Genomic DNA, 27,305 nt, shown 5'->3' with positions numbered 1-27,305 from the left:
TTAGCTGTCTAGTAAATATTCTGCACACATTATTTTACTTGATTCTCATTATGGCTCTGTAGTAAGGATTATTATTACCCCACAATACATATGATGAAACTGCAATTTTGTGAAGTTGTATAACTTGCCTAAAGCTAGTGAGTGGAGAAAATGAAATTTAAATCCAGATTTCTGACTCTCCAACCATCACACTTTTGGGGGTGGGGGGTAAAATTTATATACAATGAAATGCACAGATCATAATAAATTTATAAATCATATAAGATACATAATCCCCAACTTATTAAAAATAAATAATATTTCTAGCCTGCCAGAATGTCTCTTATGCCTACTTTCAGTCAAATCCCATCTATTATGGGTGACCATTCTCCAATTTTTATCATTATAAATCAGTTTTGCCTGTCCTTGATATCTATAAAAATAGACTATATAATATGTATTCTTTTGTGTCTGTATTCTTCTGTTAAAGTTGTTGAGTTTCATACATGTTGTACGTATCAATAACACATTGGTTTTGTTGCTGATTAGCATTTGCTGCTGATATACCACAAGTGATTTATCCATTGTACTACTGATGGACATTCATGGTTTTGTCAGTTCTTAGTTATTAGACATGAAAACTACCACAAACACTCTTCTAAGATCTTTTTGTAGACATATGTTTTCTTGTCTCTTGGTAAATACCTAGAATGCAATTGTTAAATCATAGGAGGTCTACCTTTAACATTATAAGAAACTGTGCAACTGTTTTCCAAAGTAATATCACTTTGAATTTCCACCAGCAGTAAGAGACTTTTCGTTATGTCACACTCTCAGAAACAACAGATATTGACAGTCTTTTTCATTTGAGACAATATACTGGATGAGTGATGCTATATTAATGTGTTTTAAATTTATATTTCCCTGTTGAATAATAATATTAGCCCAGTTTCATGTGTTCATTGCCTTTTTTATGTTCTCTTTAATAAACTAACTTCCTGTAGAAGTCTACTGCCCACTTTTATTAGGTGTTTTGTCTTTTTATTAGTGACATTTTAGGAGTTTTTTTAATATAATCTGGATACAGATCCTTTTTCAGATACACGTATTGGGAAAATAGCCACTTGCTTTTTCAGTTTGCTGATAGTGTTTATAGATTAACAGACAATGTTTTATTTTTGATAAAGTCCATTGTATTCTTTTTTTGTTCATGCATAGTGCTTTTGGGGTCATTTCTAGGAAATCACTATTCATCCAAAGTTCATAATGACATTCTATGTTTTTTAATGAAAGTTACATACAAGATTATAAAAGCTTCTACTTTTATGTCTATGATCCATCTCAAATAGTTTTATGTACCATAAGTAGAAGATAATTTTCATAATTTTTTTCCATATATTTAGCTAGTTATTTCAACACCATTTGTCAAAAAGACTTCCTTTTTTCCATTGAATTTTTTGTCACATTTGTGGAAAAAAAATTAACCATGTATGTATGGATATTTTTAAACTCTACAATACAGTTCATTTATTACTTATTATTACATTAATACCACCCTGGCTTGATAAGAGTTTAAGGTAAGTTCTGACATCAGGTATGCTTCCCCAGATTTTGGGCTTCTCTCTCAAAATTAATGTTTTCACTCTAGGTCATTTATATACCTTATTAGAAGTAACTTTGCAATTTTTACTAAGAATCCCATTGTGATTTTAATCAGAATTGTATTGAAACCATGGATCAATAAATTTGGTAGACTGACCACAATTAAACTGAGCCTTCCAATCCATAAATATGGTATCTTTCTTCTATTACTTTAGGTCTTTTTTACTTACATCAATACTTTGAAGATTTCAGTATGGAGTCCTTGCATATTTTTTAAATTCTCATTATTTCGTGTTTCCTGATGCTAGAGTAAATACATTTTTCTTTCTTTCTTTTTGCTACTAGACAGGCATAATTTAATTTTGTACATTGACTTGTAAGCTTTGTTTTTGCTAAATTTGTTTCATAAATCTAGTGGTTGTAGGTTCTCAGCAATTTTTATGTAAAAAAGTTGATATTATATCTGTGAAAAAAGACAATTTTTTCCTATTTCTTTCCCATCTTTGTGCCCTTCCTCCCCATCTATTCACTAGCTAAGACACCTAATACCACGTTAAATAGGTAGTAAGAATGGACATCCTTACATTGTTCCCAGTCTTAGAAGGATAGCATTCAATAATTCACCATTGATTATGATGTTACCTGTAGGACTTTTAAAGTTTTTATCAGAAAAAAAGTCTCTTCTATTCCTAGTGTGTTATAAATTTAGCAGCAATGCGTTGAATTTTGTCCAGTGGCTTTTCTGTATTTGCTGAAATTACGGTGTTATTATTCTGCTAAGATGTTGTATTATGTTGATTGACTTTTCATATGTTAAACCAAACTTGAATTCCTGGGATAAACCTCACCTGGTAATAATGTATTATCACTTTTATATTTTATATATTGCTGGACTTGATTTGGAATTATTATGTAAAAGAGTGTTAAGTCTATATCATAAGAAACACTGGAATATAATTTTCATTTTTTGTAAGGTCTTTGTTATGTTTTCAATCAGGGAAACACCGGCTTCATAAAATGATCAGAAGTGTTACTTTATTCTCTTAATTCTGAAAAGGTTTATGTATAATTGGTATTTTAAAAAGAAATGTTTTACAAATTTTAATAGTGAAACTATCTGGGCTTGGTATTTCACTTGTCAAAAAGTTTTGTCAAATATTTGGACCAAATATTTAATTCCAAATATATGGGCCAAATATTTGGTTCCAAATCATTTTTAAAAATATAAATATAAGTTTACATTTATAAATTAAATATATTTATATTAAATATTCATATATAATTTTATATATTCAGATTTTCTATTTCTTCTCCGTCAATTTGGTAAATTGAGTTTCAAGATATTCATCAATTTTATATTATTTACCAAATTTACTGGTATAATAGTTATATAATATTTATCTTTGTATCCTTATAAAGCATATAGGATCTGCAGCCACTATTTCTAGTATTGGCAATTTGTGTTTTCTGTCACTTTTGTCCTGGAAGAAACATTTTAGAGATTGTTAATTTCATTCTTAACGAAGAATAAATTTTTGGCCTTGTTAATTTTCTTTATTGTTTGTTCAATTTCAGTGTCATTGATTCCATTCTAGCATTTCATAACCTTCTACTTTAATTTTGGTTTGTTTTTCTTGTTTTCATTTAACTTTATAATGTCAGGACTAAAATGATTAATTTTAACTTTTTTATATTTTCTTATATAAAGATTGAAAGCTATGAATTTGCCTCTCGGCAGCTTTATCTTTTAAAAATGTTGATACATTGTATTTTACAATTAAGGAATAATTTAATTCTCCTGTAATTTTTCTTTTAGCTAGAGTTACGTAAAGGATATTTTAATTGTAAATATTTGTACAAAATATTTAACTTTAAATATGTGGGCCAAATATTTAGCTCCATATATTTGTAGTTAGACAATATATGCTGTGATATTTTCCATTTTGAAACTTATTGAGTCCCCTAATATGGCCCAGCATATAGTGTACCTCTGTAAACATTCCATGTGCATTCAAAAGGGAAGTACACTCTGTTGCTTGGGATAGGATTCTATTCATGCTATTAAAGTAGTGGATGATATTGGGGGTTTTTTTGGGGGGGGTACCTTTATTGACTTTTTTTCTACTTGTTCTGTCAATTGCTGAGAAAAGCATTAAAATGTACAACTATAATTGTAGATTTGCCTTCTTGCCAAATAAAACTGTCAGATTTTCTGTTTCATTTTTTAAGAAACTAATGTCATTTCATAAATAAATCTTGGCACTTTAATCACATTTTGAATATATAATCCAAGAGCAAACACTGAAATTCAACAGAAAAGTGACAGGAAACACCAAAAGCAAGGAAGGAAGAAGAAGACCAGCAGCCCGTTTGGTTGAGATCAGCTAGGAGCCAGGAGTGATTTCCCATACATAGGAAAAGAGTGAGTGAGAGACTTCCAGCAGCCCTCATCCCCATCATGGAATCATGCAATCCTGGCAAAGGGACAGCCCCTCAACCCTCCCAACTCCTGAAACTAAAATATGGAGCTGTTGGTAGACCATGTGATAGAACTGTTCCCATAAGGGAGCTTGCACTAGGTCCCACAACATTTCTGAGACCTAAGCAGCTACAGCAAGATGCCAGTTTGAATCCTAGCCTTAAGTAGATTGCACACTGTCCTGGGGCCCAGAAGTGCTGAGGCTGAGGCATTAGGGAAACTTGGGCTGTTGCTGCTGGGACTAGGACATGACCTGGGAATAAGTTCCCATGGGTGGGGCTGAGAAACAAGCAAGGCATTGGCTGTAGCTGCCGGATAGAACACAAGTGCCATGGAGACTGAGAATGGGATGTGAGTGGGGTGCAAGTTGCCACTGAAACTTAGTCACAAGCTGAGTAGGGGCTCCTGTAGCTGGGGCTGAGGTACAACCTAGGCAAGGACTACCACTGCCAGGGCTGAAGGCAAGTGCAACAGGACTGGGCCATGAGAAGGATGCACATTCCCCACACCCCAGCCCAAGATGTGACTACCAAGGCCAACGCCAACTTCTGCAATGCTGGGGCTTCAGCGTGGCTACTACTGCCCCTCACTCATGCATTCTGCCAGGGACCTGAGAATTGTCCTGCCCCTGCCCACTACAGCTAGCGACTACTGTCACCACTGGGGGATCTGAGCACAAGCCTGCCCAGCACAGACTCCAGGACTTAGCCCAGGGTCCTGTGGATTACCCAACACAATCCACCACATTGGGCACTTGAGTGCACCTCCCAGAGGCATGAGGTTGGTCCTAAACTCTAAACTCCTAGATGCTACTACCTTAACTCGCACCTGAGGGCCTGAAGACTGGCTCACCCAGCCTATCATTGCCACTGCCAACATCAGCATACAGTACCCAGGATGCAGATAATTTTCCTGTCACTGATACTACCATAACCCATACCACAGTGCCTGCTTAAGGGACCAAGAACTTGTCCACCTGCTCAGTCACTGTGGCCATGACTGGCATCCAAGCAAGCCAACTAGAGGCCCAAGAATTGGTCCACTGGTAACCATCAATACCACTGCCTGTATATATCAGCCTAGAGAATAAAGATAGGTATGATCAGCCCACTGTTGCCACGACTGGGGCTTAAACAGTGATATGCTTAACATTCCAGTCCCCAGCACAAATTCACCACAACCTCCCCTAATATCTGCACACTAACCTTCCAAGGAAATGGCAGCTCTCACTAATGCTGTTTATAGCTGATATGGTTTGGACCTCTGTCTCCATGAAATCTCATATCAAATTGTAATCTCCAGTACTGGAGGTGGGACCTGGTGGGAGGTGATTGGATCATGGGGGTGAATTTCTCATAAATGGTTTAGCACCATCTGTTTGCTGCTGTTCTCATAATAGTGAGTAGGTTCTCATGAGATCTGGTCACTTAAAAGTATGTAGCATCTCCTCACTACCTTCCATCCTGCTCCTGCCATGTAAGCCATTCCTGCACCTGCTTTGCCTTCTGTCATGATGGTAAGTTTCTTGAGGCATCAACAGAAGCTGTGTAGAGGCCAGCATCATGCTTCCTGTACAGCCTGTAGAACTGTGAACCAATTAAACTTCTCTCTTTATAAATTACCCCATCTTAGGTATATTTTTATAGCAATGTGAGAACATACTAATACAGAAAACTGGTACTGAAGACTGGGGCGTTGCTATAAAACTACCTGAACATGTGGAAGTGACTTTGGAACTGGGTAACAGGCTGAGGTTGGAAGACTTTAAAGGGCTCAGAAGATGGGAAAATGAGGGAAAGTTTGGAATTTTCTAGAGACTGGTTAAATGGTTGTGACCAAAATGCCGATAGTGATGTAGACAGTGAAGTCCAACCTGAGGAGGTCTCAGATATAAATGAGGAACTTATTGGGAACTGGAGGAAAGGTCACTTCTGTCACGCCTTAGCAAATAACTTAGCTGCATTGTGCCCCTGCCTAGGTGGAACTTTCAACTTGAGAATGATGATTTAGGGTATCTGGAGGAAGAAATTTCTAAGCAACAAAGCATTCAAGGTTTGACTTGGCTGCTTCTAACAAGCTATGCTCATATGCATAAGCAAAGAAATTACCTAAAGTTGGAACTTATGTTTAAAGGGAAAGCAGAGCATAAAAGTTTAGAAAATTTGCAGCCTGGCTATATTAGTCCATTTTCATGCTGCTGATAAAGACATACCCAGAATCATGGCAGGAAGCAAAAGGCTCTTTTTACATGGCAGTGGCCAGATAAAAGGAGGAAGATGCAACAGTGAAAACCCCTGATAAAACTATCAGATCTCATGAGACTTATTCACTACCATGAGAACAGTATGCGGGAAACTGCCCTGATGATTTAAATTATCTCCACCACGTTCCTCCCACAACATGTGGCAATTATGGGAGCTGCAATTCAAGATGAGATTTGGGTGAGGACACAGAGTCAAACCATATCATTCTATCCCTGGCCTCTCCAAATCTCATGTCCTCACATTTCAAAATGAATCATGCCTTTCCAACAGTCCCCCAAAGCCTTAACTCATTTAAGCATTAACCCAAAAGTCCATAGTTCAAAGTCTCATCTGAGACAAGGCTAGTGCCTTCTGCCTATGAGCCTGTAAAATCAAAAGCAAGTGGGCCTCTTCTCACAGCTCCCCCAGGCAGTGCCCCAGTGGGGATTCTGTATGGGTGCTCTGACCCCACATTTCCCCTCCACACTGCCCTAGCAAATGTTCTCCATGAGTGCCCCACCCCTGTGGCATAATTCTGCCTGGGCATCCAGGTGTTTCCATACATCTTCTGAAATCTAGGTAGAGGTTCTCAAACCCCAATTATTGACTTCTGTGCACTTGCAGGCTCAACACTACATGGAAGCCAAGGCTTGGGACTTGCACTCTCTGAAGCCATAGCCTGAGCTCTACCCTGGCCCGTTTTAGCCATGGCTGAAGTAACTTGGATGCAGGGCACCAACTCCCTAGGGTGCACACAGCACAGGGACCCTGGGCCAGGCCCAGGAAACCATTTTCTCCTAGGCCTCAGGGCCTGGGATGGGAGGGATTGCTGTGAAGACCTCTGACATGCCCTGGAGACATTTTTCCCATTGTCTTGGGGATTAACATTTGGCTCCTCATTACCTATGCAAATTTCTGTAGCAGCTTGAATATCTCCTCAAAAAATGGGTTTTTCTTTTCTATCACATTGTCGGGTTGCAAATTTTCTGAACTTTTATGCTCTGCTTTCCTTATAAAACTGAATGCCTTTAACAGCACCCAGGTCACTTCTTGAATGCTTTGATGCTTAGAAATTTCTTCCGCCAGATATCCTAAATTATCTCTCTCAAGTTCAAACTTCTGCAAATCTCGAATGCAGGAGCAAAATACTGCCATTCTCTTTGATAAAACATAACAAGAGTCACCTCTGCTTCAGTTTCCAATAAGTTCTTCATCTCCATCTGAGACCACCTCAACCTGGACCTTATTGTCCATATCACATTCAGGCTTTTGGTCAAAGCCATTCAACAAGTCTCCAGGAAGTTCTAAACTTTCCCAAATTTCCCTGTCTTCTTCTGCACCCTCCACACTGTTGCAACCTCTGCCTGTTACCCAGTTCCAAAGCCGCTTCCACATTTTTGGATATCTTTTCAGCAACACCACACTCTACTGGTACCAATGTACTGTATTAGTCTGTTTTCATGCTGCTGAAAATGACATACCTGAGACTGGGAAGAAAAAGAGGTTTAATTGGACTTACAGTTCCCCACGGCTGTGGAGGCCTCAGAATCATGGCAGGAGGCAAAAAGCACTTCTTACATGGCAGTGGCAAGAGAAAACGAGAAAGATGCAAAAAGCAGAAACCCCTGATAAGACCATCAGATTTCATGAGACTTATTCACTACCATGAGAATAGTATGGAGGAAACTGCCCCCATGATTCAAATTATCTCCCACTGGGTCCTGTCTACAACATATGGGTATTATGGGAGTACAATTCAAGATGAGATTTAGGTGGGGACACGGAGTCAAACCACATCACTGGCCATGTGGTAGAAAAGAGGAGCCCATTTTCAGGGGAGGAATTCAAGCAAGCTGCAGAAATTTTCACAAGTGAAAAGGAGCCAAGCACTAACAGACAAGACAATAGGGGAAAGGACTTAAGGTAATTTCAGAGACATCTGTGGCATAACCTCCTATTGCAGGCTTCCTAAGAGGGAAGAACAGTTTCATGGGCCAGGGCCAAGGCCCCACTGCCCTGCACAGTCTCACAACACTATTCCCTGTTTCCCAGCCACTCCAGTTCCAACTATGGCTCAAAGAGGCTCAGGTAAAAAGCACAGGTTACTGCTTCAGAGGGTGCAAGTCATATGCTTTGGCAGTTTCCACGTGGTGTTAAGCCTGTAGATGCACAGAGTGTAAGAGGTGAGCCTTGCTGCAAGATTGGAGCCCTCATTAGACACCCCACACAGACTCCCCACTGGGGAACTGCCAAGTGGAGCTGTGAGAAAAGGGCCACCATCTTTCAGACCCCAGAATGGTGGATCCACTGAGAGTTTGCACTCTGTGCTTGAAAAGTCACAAGAACTTAACATCAGCACATGATAGTAGCCATTAGGGCTGAACCCCACAAAGCCACAGGGGCAGAGTTGCCCAAGACCTTGGGAGCCCACCTCTCAAACCAGTAGGCCCTGCATATGGGATATGGAGTCAAAGAAGATTCTTTTGGAGCTTCAAGATGTAATGACTGCCCTGCTGGATTTTGGGATTGCATGAGACCTGTATCTCCTTTCCTTGGCCAATTTCTCCCTTTTGGAATGGGAATGTTTACCCAGTACTTGTACTCCCATTGTATGCTGGAATTAATTAACCTGCTTTTGATTTTGCAGGCTCATAAGTGAACGGGACTTCCCTTGTCTCAGATGAGATTTTAGACTTTGGACTTTTGGGTTAATGCCGAAACAAGTTAATACTTTCGGGACTGTTGGAAAGTTATGATTGTATTTTGCAGTGTGAGAAGGATATGAGATTTGGGGGACCAGATGCAGAAAGATATGGTTTGGATCTCTGTCCCTACTAAATCTTATGTCAAACTGTAATCTCCATTGTTGGGAGATGGGGCCTGGTGGTAGGTGATTGCAATGTGGTGGTAGATTTCTAATGAGTGGTTTAGCAACATCCTCATGGTGCTGTTCTCACCATAGTGAGTGAGTTCTCATGAGATCTGGTCATTTAAAAATGTGTAGCATCTTCCCCGCCAACCCTCCTGCTACTGCTCCTGCCGTGGAAGCCATGCCTGCTCACACTTCATGTTCTGCCATGATTGTAAGTTTCCTGAGGCTTCCCCAAAAGCTAAGCAGATGCCAGCAGACTATTACATAGTCTCAGGTATTCCTTTATAGCAATGTGAGAATAGAGTAATATAAGAGCAAAATAAATCATTTAGAGATTACATTGCTGTATACAACCAAAATCAAAGTCAAAGTGCCCTACTCAACCAACAGCATAGATTCATTTTCAGGAAAATTTCCTCCCCACAAAAAGTAAATTCAAAAACAGGAAGAAGTGACTTTTATACAAATGTGCAGATATAAACATAAGGACACAGGAAACATAAAAATCAAGGAAATATGACACCTTGAAAGAAACATAATAATTCTCCAATAAATTAAGATCTCCAGTAGATCTTAATAAAAAAGAAATTCTCAAAATCCCAGACAAAGAATTGAAGATACTGATTTGAAAGAAGCTCAGTGAGATACAAGAGAAACCTGAAAAACAATAAAAAGAAATCAGAAAAACAAATCAGTATATGAATGAGAAAAATACCAAAGAGATAGATATGTTTTAGAAGAACGAAGGAGAAATTCTAGAACTTAAGAACTCATTGAGGAGAAACACAATAATAACTTGACAATAGACTAGATCAAGTGGAAGAAAAAAAGTCTCAAATCCACAGATCTTTTGAAATAATTCAGACAGACAAATATAAAGATAAAAATAATAGAAAAGAATGAGGAAAGCCTTCATGCCATTTGTGACACCTTAAAGTTACTGAAAATTCAAATTATCAGTGTCCCCAAGGCTGAAGAAAGCACAAAGGGATTAGAAAACCCATTTCATGAAATAGTAGATGAAAACTTTCTTTTCTTTTTCTTTTTCTTTCTTTTTTTTTTTTTTTTTTTTTGAGATGGAGTCTCGTTCTTTTGCCCAGGATGGGGTGCAGTGGTTCAATCTTAGCTCACTGCAACCTCTGTCTCCCGGGTTCAAGCAATTCTTCTGCCTCAGCCTCCCAAGTAGCTGGGATTACAGGTGCATGCAACCATGCCTGGCTAATTTTTGTACTTTTAGTAGAGATGGGGTTTCACCATATTGACCTTTCACCATATTGACCAGACTGGTCTCAAACTCCTGATCTCATTATCTACCTTCCTTGGCCTTCCAAAGTGCTGAGATTACAATTGTGAGCCACCACACCCAGCCTAGATGAAATCTCTTTAAGTCTAGCAGGAGATATAAATATCCACTTACTGAAAGATCAATGATTGCCAAGCAGATACAAAGCAAAAAGGCAATCACCATGGCACATTATACTCAGACTATCTAAAGTCAAAAATAAAGACCTCTAAAAACAGCAAGAGGAAAGCGTCTAGTCACCTATAAAGGAAATCATATCAGCCTAACAGTGAATTTCTCAGCAAAAACATTACAGACTAGAAAAGAATGGGCTAAAATATTCAAAGTGCTAAAAGAAAAAAAAAAAGAACATGATATCCAGCAATATTCTCCTTTCTAAATGAAGAAGAAATAAAGTATTTCTCAGACAAGTAAGTATTGAGGGAATTTGTTACAACTAGACTGGTCTTATATGAATTGCTCAAGGAAGTCTTAAACCTAGAAACAAATGGACAAGATTTACCATCAGGAAAACACATGGAAGTATAAAACTCATTGGTAAAGAAATAACACAAAGGAGAAAGATAAAAGAGTCAAAGTGTACCACTACAGAGATCTACCAAAACAATAAAGATGAATAATAACAGAAGAAAGTCATATATAAAACAACCAGAAAACAATTAACAATATGACAGAAACAAAGCCTTACCTAGCAATAATAACACTGACTGTAAATGGATTAAGTTTTCTACATAAATATATAGTATGAATGAATTGATGTTTAAAATGATCCAAATATATGCTCCCTTCTAGAAACTCACCTTACCAGTATAGGCACATATAGACTAAAAGTAAAGAGACAGAAAAAGATATTCTACACAGATGAAAACCAAAAGCAAGCAGAAATAGCTATACTTAGATAAAATAGGCTTTAAGCCAAAAACAGTTCTAAAAAGATGGAAAAGGTCATTATATAATGATAAAGGAATACATCCAGTGAGAGGATATAACAATTCTAAAAAAATCTAAATATATATGCACCCAATATTGGAGCACAAAGATCCATAAAGTAAATATTTCTAGATCTAAGGAGAGAGATAGACTGCAATACAATAATAGTGGGGGAGTCCAAAATCCCATTGTCAGTACTAGATAAATCATCTAGACAGACAACGAAAGCCCCCAAATTTAAACTGTACTATGGACCAAATTGACCTAATACACATTTATACACTATTCTACCCAAAAACTACAGAAGATTCTTTTCATTAGCACATAGAACATTTCCCAGTATAGCCCATATATTAGGCCATAAAACAAGCCTCAACAAATAAAAAAATGATGATAATTTCTACTATTCCCTCAGACCACAATGGAATAAAAATAAACCAATACTAACAAGAACTTTGGAAAATATACAAATACATAAAAATTAAACAACATGCTCCTGAATGACCATCGGGTTGACAAAGAAATTAAGATGGAAATAAAAAAAAAATTCTTGAAACAAATGAAAATGGAAACAAACTAAAACCTGTGAGATACAGTAAAAGCAGTACGAAGAGGAATGTTTATAGCAATAAAATCCTGTATCAAAAAATTCCTGTAGAAAGATAACACGTTAACAACTTAACAACACATCTTAAGGAACTAGAAAAGTCAGAACAAACCAACCCAAAATTAACATTATAAAATAAATTAAAAAGATCAGAGCAGAACTAAATGAAATAGAGACTAAAAAAATACACAAGATCAAAGAAACAAAAAATTGGTTCTTTGAAATAAGTAAAATTGAGAAATCATTAAGTAGGCTAACCAAGAACAGAAAAGATCCAAATAAACTAAATTAGAATGAAAAAGGAAATTTAACAACTGACCACAGAAATACAAAGATCACCAAAGACTGCTATAAACAACTACATGCTGACAAACTGAACAATCTGAACAATCTAGAGTAAATGTGTAAGTTCCTGGAAATATGCAACCTAACAAAAGTGAATCAGGAAGAAATAAAAAACCTGGACAGGCCAATATGAGTAGCAATATTGAATCAGTAATAAAATCTGTCTCAACAAAGAAAAGCTCAGGACCAGATGGATTCACAACAAAATTCTACCAAATATACAAAGAACTAATACCAATCCTGAAATTATTCCAAAACATTGAAGAACAGGGTTCTTCTTAACTCATTCTATAAGGCCAAGATCACCTTGATAACAAAACTAGAGAAGGGTACAACAACAAAAACAAAAACAAAACTACTGGTCAATATTACTGATGAACATAGAAACAAAATCCTCAACAGAATGCTAGCTAACTCAATTCAACAGCACATAAAAATATAATACACCATGATTAAGTGGGATTTATACCAGAGATGCATGGATGATTCAACATACACAAATCAATAAAGGTGGTAACTGAAATTAATGGAATGAAGGACAAAAAATAATAATCTCAATAGGCACAGAAAAAGAATTTGATAAAGTTCAACATTGCTTCTTGATAAAAATCTCTCAACAAACTAGGCATAGAAGAAACATATCATGAAATAACAAACCCACACCTAATGTCGTACTGAAGGAGGAAATGTTGAAAGCCTTTCCTCTAAGAACTGGAACAAGACAAGAATGCCTACCTTCATCACTCCTATTCAACACAGTACTGGAAGTCTACCCAGGGCAATCAAACATAAGAAAGAAATAAAAGGCATCCAAGTTGGAAAAGACAAAGTCAAATTATCCCAGTTTGCTGATATGATCTTATATCTAGAAAAACCTAATTGCTCCATAAAAAAATTCTTAGATTTGATAAATGAATTTAGTAAGATGGAGGATACAAAATTAAGGTACAAAAATCAGGAGCATTTCTGTACACCAATGATGTAGCTGAGAAGGAAATCAAGATGGCAATCTCAGTTACAACAGCGCAATATGTATACACATGCATATATATATATATAGAGAGAGAGATAAACACATATACGTGTATATATATATATACACATAGGAATAAATATATATGAATAAATTTAACCAAGGAGGTAAAAGTTCTCTATAAGGAGAGCTACAAAACACTCATAAAAGAAATAGTCAATGACACAAACAAATAGAAAAATATCCTACATTCATGGATCCTAAGAAATAGTATCATTTAAATGACTCTACCATCCAAAGCAACCTGCAGACTCAATGCAATGCCTATCAAAATACTGACATCATTCGTCACAGAATAAGAAACGGCAAGCTTAAAGCAATTCTGAGCAAAAAGAGACAAGCTGGAGGCATCACATTACCTGACTTCAAAATATACTACAAGGTAACAGTAACCAAAGCAGTATGGTATTGGTATAAAAACAGACACACAGACTAATGGAATAGAATAAAGAACTCAGAAATAAAACCACATATTTACAGTCAACCGAGCTTTGACAAAGCCAAAAAGAATTTACACTAGAGAAAGAACATCCTCTTCAATTAATGGTTCTGGGAAAATTGAATAGCCACATGCAGAATGAAACTGGACCACTGTCTCTCACAACATACAAAAATCAACTCAAAGTGGCCTAAAAACGTAAACGTAATATCTGGAACTGTAAAAATATTAAAAGAAAATCTAAGGAAAACTACTGAACATTGGACCAGGCAGAGAATTTATGACTAAGATCTCAAAAGAACTGTCAACACAAACAAAAACAGACAAATGGTACTTAATTACACTAAAAAGTATCTGCACAGAAAAATTAACAATCAACAGAATGAAGAAACAACTTCTGAACTGGAGAAAATATTTTCAGATTATTCATCTGACAGAGGACTAACTTCCAGATCATATAAGGAACTCAAACAACTTAGGGGGAAAAAAAATGTTCCCATTAAAAAAAAAAAAAAAAAAAGGGAAAGTGCATAAATAGACATTTCCCACAGGAAGACACACATTCAGTCAACAAGCATACTAAAATATGCTCAATATCGTAATCATCACGGAATGCAAATCAAAATCACAATGTTATCATCTTACCCTAGTCAGAATGGCTATTATCAAAAAGACAAAAGATAACAAAGGTTAGCGAGGATGCGGAGAAAAATGAACTTTTATGCACTGTTGGTGGAAATGTAAACTACTAAAGCTACTATGGAAAACATTATGAAGATTTCAAAAGAAAAAAAACCCTGAAAATATATTTATCATTTGTTCCAGCAGCTCCACTACTGGGTATCCACCCAAAGGAAAATAAATAAATATATCAAAGGGATTCCTGCAGTCAGATGTTTATTTCAGCACTACTCACAACAGCAAACACATGGCATCAACCTAAATGTCTGCCAGTGGATAAATGGATGAAGAAAATGTGTTGTATACATGCACAATGAAACATTATTTGGCCATAAAAGTAATGATATCATATCATTTGAAGCAACATGGATGGAACTGGAGGTCATTATTTTAAGTGAAATAAACAAGGCACAAAAAGACAAATATTGCATGTTCTTATTTACATGTGAAAGTAAAGTATTTGATCACATGGAGGTACAGAGTAGAAAGATGGATAACAGAGCCTGAGAAGAGTAAGTGGGAAAAGGAGGATGCAGAGAAGTGGGTTAATGGGTACAAACACACAGTTAGAGAGAAGGAATAAATTCAATGTTTGGTAGTAGAGTAAGGTGACTATAGTTAATATAAATGTGTTGTACTCAGGTGATGTCCTCCCTAAATGCCTTGACTTGATCACTGCGCATTATATCCATGTAACAAAGTTTCACATTTACTCCATAAATTTGTTCAAATAAAAGAAAGTTTGTCTTACAAAATCACATACAAAAGAAACTCAGACAATTAACTGAAAAATTAGTTTTCCAGTATATAGCTGGTCACTCCTGCTGGCTGTCATAATAAGCCAATTCTTTGGAGTTTTTAAACTCAGGGACTTGGTATGTAGATTATAGTATTTCATGAAACGGAAACATGAAAACTAGTATTGGAGGCAAATACTCAGCAACAATAAGCTTCCAGATCCTAATTTTAAACTAATTACATTAAGTTGGATGGCTAATCTAAGAAAATCAGCTCTCCCTCAATCATGTAACGAAATATAAAAAACAACCATTTTTTATTTTAATAAATGTGATTCAAAAATTATTAATACAAGGCAAATGTGAAATATAGCTATAATAAGAATATGTAGTAAATACCTTCTCCCAAACAGACCTGGTAAAAAGACTGGATGCAATGATTCCTTTTAGTACTAATAATGTATGATTCTTTTGACAATGAACCCTTTTTACAGAGAATTAATTAAGATGTAAAAATGAAGTTTTAAACTTTGCCTTATTTTACAGTTCCTTTCACATCATTAAAAAACATGTGTGTGATAATTTGATTTGATAATTTGGGCTACTCTCTGAATTATATTAAAAGCATTCATCAAATAAGGTATATTTATTAACATTTGGAAATGAAATTGGGAAAAATGAAGAAAATCAAAATAATGGTTAAATAGTTGACAGCAATTGTATTTAATTTATAATAAAAATCAGCCATATCACAATAAATTCTCTGTTCTAGTTGTATTTTTGTAATTTAATAAGATGACTGTAGAAGTTTCATAAATATCAAATGTAAATAATACAACATGATAATACCAATAATGTGAATTCCAGTTTTGTAGTATGCTAAGGTAGGCCTTCCTCTAAGTTCAAATTCTGTTTCTGGCCGGGCGCGGTGGCTCAAGCCTGTAATCCCAGCACTTTGGGAGGCCGAGACGGGCGGATCACAAGGTCAGGAGATCGAGACCATCCTGGCTAATACGGTGAAACCCCGTCTCTAATAGAAAATACAAAAAACTAGCCGGGCGACGAGGCGGGCGCCTGTAGTCCCAGCTACTCGGGAGGCTGAGACAGGAGAATGGCGTGAACCCGGGAGGTGGAGCTTGCAGTGAGCTGAGATCCGGCCACTGCACTCCAGCCTGGGCGGCAGAGCAAGACTCCGTCTCAAAAAAAAAAAAAAAAAAATTCTGTTTCTATCTAACTTGTCACTCTGGGAAAGAAACTAATTCTTTTTGGCCTACATTTACTTAAAATAAGATAAAAGGTTTGGTCCAAATAGGCCATACTTTATTTTTCAGATATTTAAAGTAAACTTTATTTTCAGATAATTTAGTTTTATATTCAGCTGTAAGAAATAATATAGAGAGACCTTGTGTATCCTGTGTCCAGGTTATTCTAATGATAATATATTGCAAAACTATAGTACCACTCACAACCGGGATATTAATAATATAGTCAAAATACAGAATAATTTGATTACGACAAGAATCCTTCATCTTGCTGTTTTATAAGCACATCCTCTTCTAGCCTGCCCTCACCATTGCCTTAACCTCTGGAAAACACTAATTTTTCTCCATTTCTATAATTTTGCTATTTTAAGAATATTATAGAAATGGAATCATAGAGTACACAGGCTTTTGAGATAGACTTTTTGCATTCCCTAATCTCTGGAGAGTCATCCACATTTTTGTGTGTCTAATAGTTCATGCCTTTTAATTGCTAAGTAATGTTCCTTCACCCATTTTCTGGATGGCTTGTAGTTTTGGGCTATTAAGAATAAGCTTCTATACATATTTGTGTATAGGATTTTGTGTGAACATTTTAAGTTTTGATTTCTCTGGGATAAATGTCCAAGTATTTCACAGGACAGCTGCATGTTTAGTTTCTTATAAAACTGCCAAACTGTTTTTCCTGAATGGCCATACCATTTTATATCTCCATCAACTATGTGTGAGTGATGTACTTTTTCCCCATTCTTACCAGCATTTGGTGTTTTTATTGTAGCCCTTCTGAAAGTTCTGTAGTAATATCTCATTTTGACTTTATTTTGCATTTCCCTAATGGACACCAATGTTTAACATCTTTTCACATGCTTACTTGCCATCTGTATATCCTCTTCAATGAAATGCATCTTGTTGTCTTTTGTTCGTGTTCTAATTTGGTTGTTTTCATACTGTTGAGTGTTGAATGTTTTTTTACTAGTTATTTGTCTGATATGTGCTTTGCAAATACTTTCTCCCAGTCTTTTCATCCCCAATTTGATAAAGAGCATCTAAACAAAATACAGATATTTTACTTCATGATAAAAAAATGAATGCTTTCCTCCTAAGACATGGAATAAAGCACGTACACATAGAAAAATGTTTTCAAAAGTTCAGTGTATCATTTTCCCCCATTTTGAATCCTGCTATAGATGCCAATTCTAAGAACTCTTTTCCTAGCCCTACATTCTGAAGATTTCCCATGTGTTTTTTTCTAAATGTTTTATAGTTATACTTTTTATATCTAAGTCCATGATGAATTTTCAGTTGATTTTTAGACAGAGTGTGAGGTTTAGTCAAGGTGCATTTTATTTGCCTATGAAAATCCAATTGCACCAGCATTCTTTGAACAACAACAAAAAAACAAAAACAAAGCAACAACAACAACAAAAAACAAACAAAATAAAAAGAACCCAAAACCTTCTTTCCCCTATTGCACTGCTTTTGTAGCACTGACAAACATTAGCTGGGCATATTTCTGTGTGTTGATTTACACGTTTGCTCTTCCATTGACCTATTGTCTATCCCTCCAACAAAACTAAAGTCTTCATTAGTAAAGGTATCTAATATGTCTTGAAACAGGATAGATGAATTACTTTCACTTCATTGCTCTTTTTTTGAAATTGTTTTAGTGATTCTATCTCCTTTGCCTTTCCATATAAAGTTTAGAATAATCTTGTCTATATCTACAAAACCTTGCTATAATTTTGACAGGAATTGTGTTAAATCTATACATCAGTATGAAGAACTGAAAATAGTATCTCCATTTATTTATAGTCTATCATTTCTTTCATCAGCATTTTGTTGCATATAAATTTTCAGCATACAAATTTCACTTCTTAGTTTAGACTTACACCTATGTATTCCACTTCTTGTAGCAATTGTAAATTTTTGTATCCATATGTTCACTACCAGTATACAGCAATACAATTGATCCATGTATGTTAATTATGTATTCTGCCACCTGGCTAAATTCATTTATTAAATCCAGAAATTGTTTTAGACTCAAAATTTTCTACATAGACAATCATGTCATCTGCATATAAGCAAAGATTTCTTTTTTTACTATCTGCAAATTTCCTATATGCTTTTTTGTCTTGCTGCGATGGCTACAGCTTCTATGGCAGTGTTTCATATAAGCCAAGAGAGTGAAAAGCTTTGTTTTGTTCAGTATCTTAGGAAGAAGGCATTCATTTTTTTTTTCTACCATAAAGTAAAATATCTGTATTTTGTTTAGATGCTCTTTATCAAATTGTAGAAGTTCTTTCTATTCCTATTCTTCTGAGAGTTTTAAACAATGAATGTGTGTTCATTTTTTTTTTAAAGTATTTTTAAAGCACTGATTGGTATTATCACATGATGTTTCTTCTTTAGATTTGCCATGTGGTTGATTACATCACTGGATTTTTGAATGTTGAGCAAAATGTGCATCCTTGGGACAAACTACTCTTAATCTTTGCATATAATTATTTTAATGCATGTGATGGTTATTACTGAGCGTCAACTTTATTGGATTGAAGGATGCAAAATATTGATCCTGTGTGTGTCTGAGGGTGTTCCCAATGGAGATTAACATTTAGTCAGTGGGCTGGAAAATGCAGACCTACCTTTAATCTGGCTGGGCACCATCTAATCAGCTGCTAGTGCAGCCAGAATATAAAGCAGGCAGAAAAACGTGAAAAGTCTAGACTGACTTAACCTTCCAGCCTACATCTTTCTCCTGTGCCGGATGCTTCTTGCCTTTGAATATCGGACTTCAAGTTTTTCAGCTTTGGGACTATGACTGGTTTGCTTGCTCCTCAGCTTGCAGATGGCCTATTGTGGGACCTTGTGACTGTGTGAATTTAATGCTCCTTAGTAAACTTTCAATATATACATCCTATTAACTCTATCCCTCTAGAGAACCCTGACTAATACAATGCATTATTGGGTTATATTTCCTTAGGAATTTTTACATTTTTATTCCTGAGGAATTTAGATCTCTAGTGTTTGTTTGTTTATTTATTTGCATTGTCTAATAATTTATTTTAGAAATAATTTATTTGCATTTTCTCTGTTTTGGTATCAGAGAAATATTAGTTTCACAAAATGAAGTAGAAAGTGTTTCTGTCTCTCTTATTTTTCACTGAAATGGATTGTACAGAATAGCAATCCATTTAAACATCCTGTTTAAACATTTTATAGAATTCTCCAGTGAAGTCATCTACACCTGGAGATTTATCTTTTAATAACTTTTAATTTATAAATTTAATTTCCTTTATAGTTAGGCTATTAAAATAATCTAATAATGAGTGATTTGTGGTAATATTGTTCTTAAATAATTGATCCAATTCATTTGTATTTTTGAATTTGTGTGTGTAAAGTTCTTTAAAGGATCCTCTTATTCTTTTGATATTCAGAGTCTGTAGTTAAATCTGCTGGTTCTCATTCTAAATATTGGTAACTTGTGTCTTCTCCCTCTCTTTTGTTCTTTGCCAAATTAATACAATTTGTGACTTTTATAATCTTTTGAAGAATCAGGTCTTTGCTTCATTGATTTTCTGTATTTTCAATTTCTTCTCTTATTAATCTTATCTTCCTTCTGCTTACTTTGTGGTTAATTTTGATATTTTTGTTGTTCTGTGTACTTGAGATGGGAACATAGATTATTCATTTGAGACTTTCCTCTTTTCTAATGTATTAAATTAGTTGTTACAAATTTATTTCTTATGACTGCTTTAGTTATATCACACAAATGTTGATATGCTCTATTTCATTTTTATTCAATTAACAGAATTAAAAATTCATGTGTGAATCGCTATTTGATGTATGGAATATTTATAAATATGATGTTTCATTTCCTAGCTTGTAAAGATTTTCTGGCTTTCTGTTACTGATTTTTAGACTGTTTTCCTCATAGTCAGAGAAATGTTAAATAATTTTAATTCTTTTAACTTTTCAAAATTTACTCTATGGTCCAGGATGTGACTTAATTTGGTACATCATCCTCAAACACTTGAAAATAACATACATTCTGTTGTTGTTGGGTGAGGTTCTCTGTAATTGCTCATTAGATCCCACTGGTTGATGATGTTGAGTTATTCTATATCCTTGATGATTTTCTAATTATTCTATAAATTTGAGGGAAAGTGCCAGTAAAATTTCTGACTATACTTGTGTATTTGTCTATTTACCCTTTTAGTTCTATCTGTTTTTGTTTCTCATTTTGAAGCTCTATTTTTTGGTAATATACAGTTAGAATTACCATATCTTCTTGGGAACTGATCCCTTTTATCACTATATGTCCCCCTCTGTCTCCGGTAATTTTCTTTGCATTGAGGTCTACTTTATCTGATGCAAATATAGTTACTATTGCTTTCTTTGAATAATGTTTGCATGAAAACTCTCTTTTCATTCTCTCGTTTTTAGCCTGCCTCTATCAACTATACCATTATGTTTGCAGTGAACTTCTTGTAGACAATATGTATCTGGATTACATTTTGTAATCCACCTAACAACGTATTTTAACTGGCGTAGTTAGACTATTTATATGCAATGTGATTTTTGATATGTTAGGGCTTAAGTACATTATTTAATCTTTTTCTTTGCTGTTACTTATCTTTTTTCTTTCTCTGTTTTCTTTTCATTGCATTTCTATGGGTTTTTAAAATGATAACATTTAATTTCTCTATAGTGCTTTTAAGTGTATCTCATTATATAACGTGTTAGGGGTTGTTGTCGGATTCACATTTTATCTATATAACTTATCATGGTTACCTAGTGCTATTATTTTTCCAGTTTATGTGAGGTATAGACACCTCACCTCCCTTTTTACATCCTCTCAACCTTCCTAGTTTAATATAATTGCCTTACATATTTCATATGTCCATATATGAAATCACGTCAGATTTTAAAATCACATCAGAAAGTATTTTTTTCTTCTATCATCAAACATAATTTAGAAAACTAAAGATGTACTCATATGTTTGCTCATCTTGTTTTTTCTTTTCCTTCCTTATGCTCCAAGTTCCTGTTTTGTATTGTTTCCTTTCCATTTAGAGAACTTCCTTTAGCCATTCATTAAGGATGTCTAGTAGTGGCAATCTTAATTTTCATTCATTTAATAATTTTTAAAACTTTCTTTCCAATTTCTGAAAAATATTTTTCTGGATATAGGATCATTTGACAGATTTTTGTTTTTTCCATTACTCAAAAGTATTATGCAACTTCCTTCTTGACTTCACGGTTTCTGGTGAGAAATACACTGCCATTCACATTCTCTGCTATAGGTAAGTACTTGCTTATCTCTTGTTGCTTTCAAGATTTTTCTTTTGTCTTTAGTTTTCAGAAGCTTGAATATGATGTGTCTTGGTGTGGAGTTATTTGGATTAATCCCGTTTGGAGGCCACCCAGTATTTTAAATCTATAGGTTGATGTCCTTTGTCAAATTGGGAACGTTTTCAACTAACATTCTTGGAGTATTTTTTAAGGGTGCTTATTTCTCTTTTTCTAGGACTCAGATGACACACAGATGTTAGATATTTTGTTATGGTCCCACAGTCCATGAGGTTGTTTTGGCTTTGTTTTTGTTGGTTTATTGAGTCTATAATCTTTGTGTTGTTCAGATTGGACATTTTCTATTTGTCAATCTTCTAGGTCATTGATTCTTTTCCTCGGTCCTCTCTATTCTGCTGTTGAGCCTATATGTTGAGTCTTTCATGTGGTTATTTTTCAGTATTCTTTATATCTTCTGTTTCTTTGCTTAGATTTTCTAATTCATTGATAAGGCTTTCTGCATTCTCATCTGTTTCATGTGTATTTGTAACTTTGTCTTATAATTCTAATATCTCTGACCTCTATGTGTTGGTAACTACTGACTGCCATTTCTTTTTTAGTTTAAGAAACCTGTTTCTTGGTACGAAGAGTGATTTTCACTTTATGAAATACTGGAAATGATTTAAATTTTCTGCTTTAGGTGGCTTCATCTGATGCAATTCCAGTATGAGAGTAAGGGTGGAAATGCACTGCCCCCTTATTGCCTGGTAAGTATAGAGGCTCAGCATTCTAATTTGGCAGGGTTGAATGTTCTCACTCATCATATGGTCCTCACTGTCACTATGGAAGAAGGAGGACTATTAATACAACATGATACTGTTAATAAAGTAGTGAATTCCAGTCTTGTGACATACTAAAAAAGGTTTCATCTTTCAACTTCTCAATTTCAAAGAAGTACTAAAATGACAAAATACAATGAACAGATAGAGTAAAGCCCCCAATAAGAGCAGATGAACTCTAGAGGAGGCCAGTTATGGGAGTAATATAGAATGTTGAGATAAACGTAGCAATGGGAATTAAGAGTCTTAGATTTTATTCCTGATTCTACTGACTACTTAGTTTTGTAACTTTGCAAAACTTACTTCAACATCTCTGATCTTGGTTTTTTAAAACAGAAGGAGAGTTGTATGAGACAGGCCATAACTTATTTCCCATTTTAGCATTCTATGATAAACTATTTAAAATAAGAATTACATAAGATGGCATATCAAAAATTCTACATACACATAACATCAGTGTTATAAATATAGTCATCATTATAATTAGCACTGATAAAACCTCATAGTTAAGATAGTGCAGGTATAACAAAATTTTGAGAAAACATGTCCTTTTTCAGCTCATGAAGGTGATGCCAACTTATAGTTGGGAGATTTTCTGAAAACTTTTCAAAGCCAAGACTTCCTCTACCTGCAGCAGAACAACTTGGTATACTTGATAAATACAGATTTCCTTAGCTTCAGCCCCAATTGATAAGAGTTTTTAAAAGGCATCCCATATGATTTTTATGCACATTAAAGATTGTGAACCACTGCTTAGGCTTTAGGAAATTATTTTCAGTCTTTAAGAGAAAGTAGAGTAGATATGCTACATCCAAAGAGAATAATCAATTACAGACAGGATGAAGAAGAAATGGGGTCTATGCTTTTAAGCTAGCAAGCTTATATTTTAAATATTAATTTAACAAATTTGGATAGGGATCAAAGAATATAAAATAAGTGGCACAAATCTATAAGAAGGCTAATATTTATAATGAACTCTGACTCTGAAACATTTCAAAGGATCTCAAGGAAATTTATTTCTATGGGTAAGGCAGGAAAGAAGAATAACTGAGTTTACTGCTTTATATCGGTGGTAAAAGGTTATTACAAATTATGTATAAAAGATACTCAACAAATATCAACTTTAATCTTCTCAGTCATAGAGAAAAGAATCTGCAAGCAATCATGGTTAAAAAGCACTTGAAATATGTAAATTATATGTAAATTTTATTTATTCATTCAACAGAAGCTCATATAAAATAAAATTCAAAATCAATTTGAGCTATATAAAATGTCTTATTGTGCGCAAAATATTGTCTTAGATTGCTAAGCATCTTTTTCTGATGAAATATTCCATAATGTGCACCAAATTCACAAAAGATATTATGATGTCTGGTAGTTTAGCACATTAGCTTTCCTTTCTAGAGAACTACAGTTTAAAAAATAAAAATGATAACTTGCTCTACGTTTTGTAAGTTTTCAACGTGACCTTTTTCTTAAGGAATGCTTCATTGAGCACCTATTGTCCACTTGATGTAGGAGTCACATGAACAAATAAAAAGGTATTGCTCTCAAGAAGCTCAACACTGAAGCTAGATAAACAAATGACATAATAGCGATAATAATATTAGCTATCTATTTTTGACAGCAAGATAAATTAGAAAATAGATGAATTGTTTTATTTCCTATCTAAACCAATAAAACTGTTGAGGTTACATGTTTTTCCTTCACTGCAGCCATCAATGAGTTTTCCTTAAGATTTCAGATGATTAAAGAATAGCTACAGGATTTAACATAGAATTTCATACATACAATTCCATTAACTTTCATTATATTAAGTTTTTTGTTTTGTTTTGTTTTTTCTTTTCTTGAGATGGAGTCTCACTCTGCCACCAGGCTGGAGTTCAGTGGTGCAATCTCGGCTCACTGCAACCTCCACCTCCCAGGTTCAAGCGATTCTCCTGCCTCAGCCTCCCCAGCAGCTGGGACCACTGGCATGCGCCACCACACCCAGCTAATTTTTGTATTTTTAGTAGAGACGGAGTTTCACCATTTTGGTCAGGATGGTCTCGATCTCTTGACCTCATGATCTGCCCGTCTCGGCCTCCCGAAGTGCTGGGATTACAGGCATGAGCCACCATGCCTGGCCTAAGAGTTTTATATAAGGAACATAAGGAACTACACTTTCAATGTATTGGAAAATATTTTAAGGAACCATACAGATTATACTTCCTGGAGTTAAGAATATTTATTTTTATAAAATCCATCAGATTCTGCACATGTGGGGGAAACACACTTTTGCTTACCATTACTCTTTTATTATGTGCATATTACTAAATCATATTTGAGTTTAAAACTAAAGTAGATTAAATTATTACAAAATAAATAAATGCATAACATAAGCAGGCATGACATTCTAATAAAATAAATTTGCATGTAAGTTTATGCTCATGAACATGAGAATTTAGTTACGGATGACATCCTGAAGCATATTCTCATGACAAAATAAATCTATTAGTACAGCTAAGTATTTACAGACATTATTCATTTTCAAACACTTTACTAATGCCAGAAACTAGACAATTCCTGGCTTGTAAAACAGAACAAACCACCCTAAAACATCTGGGATACTTACACACTTTTCGCTGTCAAATACATAGCACAAATGTTTATTTGACTCAGAATCTTTGCATATGAAAGTGAATATTCTCTTGTCAGTTTTATCATCTGCACAAAAAGATATTCTATGAAGCTGGCAATTGTGTTGAACTTCCTGTAAACACAGATGGAAATAAACATAGTTGATGGGATTCTTTTTTCATTTTCTAAAATACTCATTTCTGTTAATAACATATGACTTTAAAAGTAGAACAATCATCTGTCAACCTTTGATTTTATAATTATGTATACTCCAACCTAAAACAAAGGCATAATGGATACAGATAGACTTTCGGATTCAGGATGAAACTAAGATACGCATTTCAATAGTGCTTAGCAAAACACAAGCATAGTACAAAATGATCAAAGATTTATGGCCTATCTGAGCTACAATGGCTCTTGAGAAATCATACACTTTAAACTTTGCATATTTACAGAGGAGAACAATGAGACCCAGAAAGAATAAGACACCAGCACAGTTTTACAGAATTACCAGAATTCTTTTAAACCAGAGGATTCTCATTTTATCTCACTGCTATTTACCAGCATTATAATTTAGAACACAGCTTTATCTGGATACAATTTTGTGTGAAACACACTATAATTTCATCCTTAGTAATCTTATTAAATTTTATTTTATATGATTTCATGATTACTCATACACTCTTGAACCTTTTCTGTCTAGGAAGCCCATCTTTCGAACTTCTGTAGCATTTTTCATGAAGCAGTGAATGAATGGTATACATATCCAGACTCCATATCACGAAATCAAATCTGTTCATCAGTAGAAGGCAAATACTGCAACCAGATAGATATAGTGGCAGTATATATTTACACATGCACACACACAGACACACACATACATTAAATTATAAAACTTATAAAATAGCAGGTATATACATCATTAAAATAAAAATATTTATATAAAATAAATGTTTCTAAAATTACTATTATTTAGTCAAAAGATGGGGCATTTGACACTTTTATATTCATATAGATCATCCATATTAATTATTCATTCTTCATAGTCTTCTGAAACATGTTGGAGGTAGAAATTCAATGTTTTTGATTATGACAAATAGAAAAATCAACTATTCCCTTTTCTATTGTAGTCATAAATATATTTTCCTAAGATACATTGTAACACTATAAATATCAATCATAACTCAGTTCGCCAACATTATTGAGTGGGTGTTTTATAAGATTGGAGATGGAAGCAGCTATAGTTTCATCTAAAGAAGGCTGGCTGAATATCCCCCCAAAAAGCTTTATTTTAGGTTGTAACTAGAAGAGTTTTTCTAAAGGTGGCTTCGGACAACCTGTAGCACAAATACCTGGGGTGCTTGCCATAAAAATTTTCACTGTATTAATGTCAGTTGAATCAAAACCTCAGAGATTTTGGTCAAGATAAGGATCATTGATATGAAAACACTTACACTTCTCAGTTCAGAGTTTCATGTGTCAGCTTGCTGAGATTTGCTCTATTACTCCGATTCAAATAACTGCTCGTCAGACTGAAAACGAATATATAAAATGAGATATAAAGGCTGGGCGTGGTGGCTTATGCCTGTAATCTCAGCGCTTTGGGAGGCCGACGAGGGTGGATCACGAGGTTAGGAGATCGAGACCATACTGGCTAACACAGTGAAACCCCGTCTCTACTAAAAATACAAAAAAAATTAGCCGGGCGCGGTGGCAGGTGCCTGTAGTCCCAGCTACTCGGGAGGTTGAGGCAGAATGGCTTGAACCCGGGAGGTGGAGCTTGCAGTGAGCCGAGATCGTGCCACTGCACTCTAGCCTAGGCGACAGAGCGAGACTCCGTCAAAAAAAAAAAAAAAAAAAAGAGAGAGATATACAAATGAATGCCAAGAGAACTGTCTACAGCAATGCATTCTTTCCCTGCATACAATGGTAAACCAACTGGTAAGCCAATGAAGAGTTGCTTGGTAAGTATGAAAATTAAAATGAGGAAGTATATTGTATGATCGTAATACTTACTGGCATTATTAGATAGCCTAATTTATATGTTTG

General features: G+C 35.0%; 1 protein-coding gene across 33 annotated transcripts in view; it reads right to left on the bottom strand.

Annotated features, from left to right (window-relative positions):
- The window catches only part of GULP1 (GULP PTB domain containing engulfment adaptor 1), a 320,008-nt gene that overhangs the window by 30,520 nt on the left and 262,183 nt on the right, over nucleotides 1-27,305 (bottom strand). For 25 of the 33 annotated variants that reach the window (XM_023212402.2, XM_031936478.1, XM_031936464.1 and 22 more), the window contains one exon: nucleotides 25,252-25,389. The exons of 7 other annotated variants lie outside the window; for them this stretch is intronic. In XM_023212402.2, the coding sequence (XP_023068170.1) occupies nucleotides 25,252-25,389 (138 nt within the window). The remainder of the gene's footprint in view (nucleotides 1-25,251; nucleotides 25,390-27,305) is intronic. One more of the 33 variants, XR_004229212.1, reaches the window with a different exon arrangement.

The sequence above is a fragment of the Piliocolobus tephrosceles genome, chromosome 11, assembly GCF_002776525.5.
Source record: "Piliocolobus tephrosceles isolate RC106 chromosome 11, ASM277652v3, whole genome shotgun sequence".
Lineage (NCBI taxonomy): Eukaryota > Metazoa > Chordata > Mammalia > Primates > Cercopithecidae > Piliocolobus > Piliocolobus tephrosceles.
The sequence above is the reverse complement of the archived record's forward strand: the minus strand, read 5'-3'. Positions and strand labels throughout refer to the sequence as shown.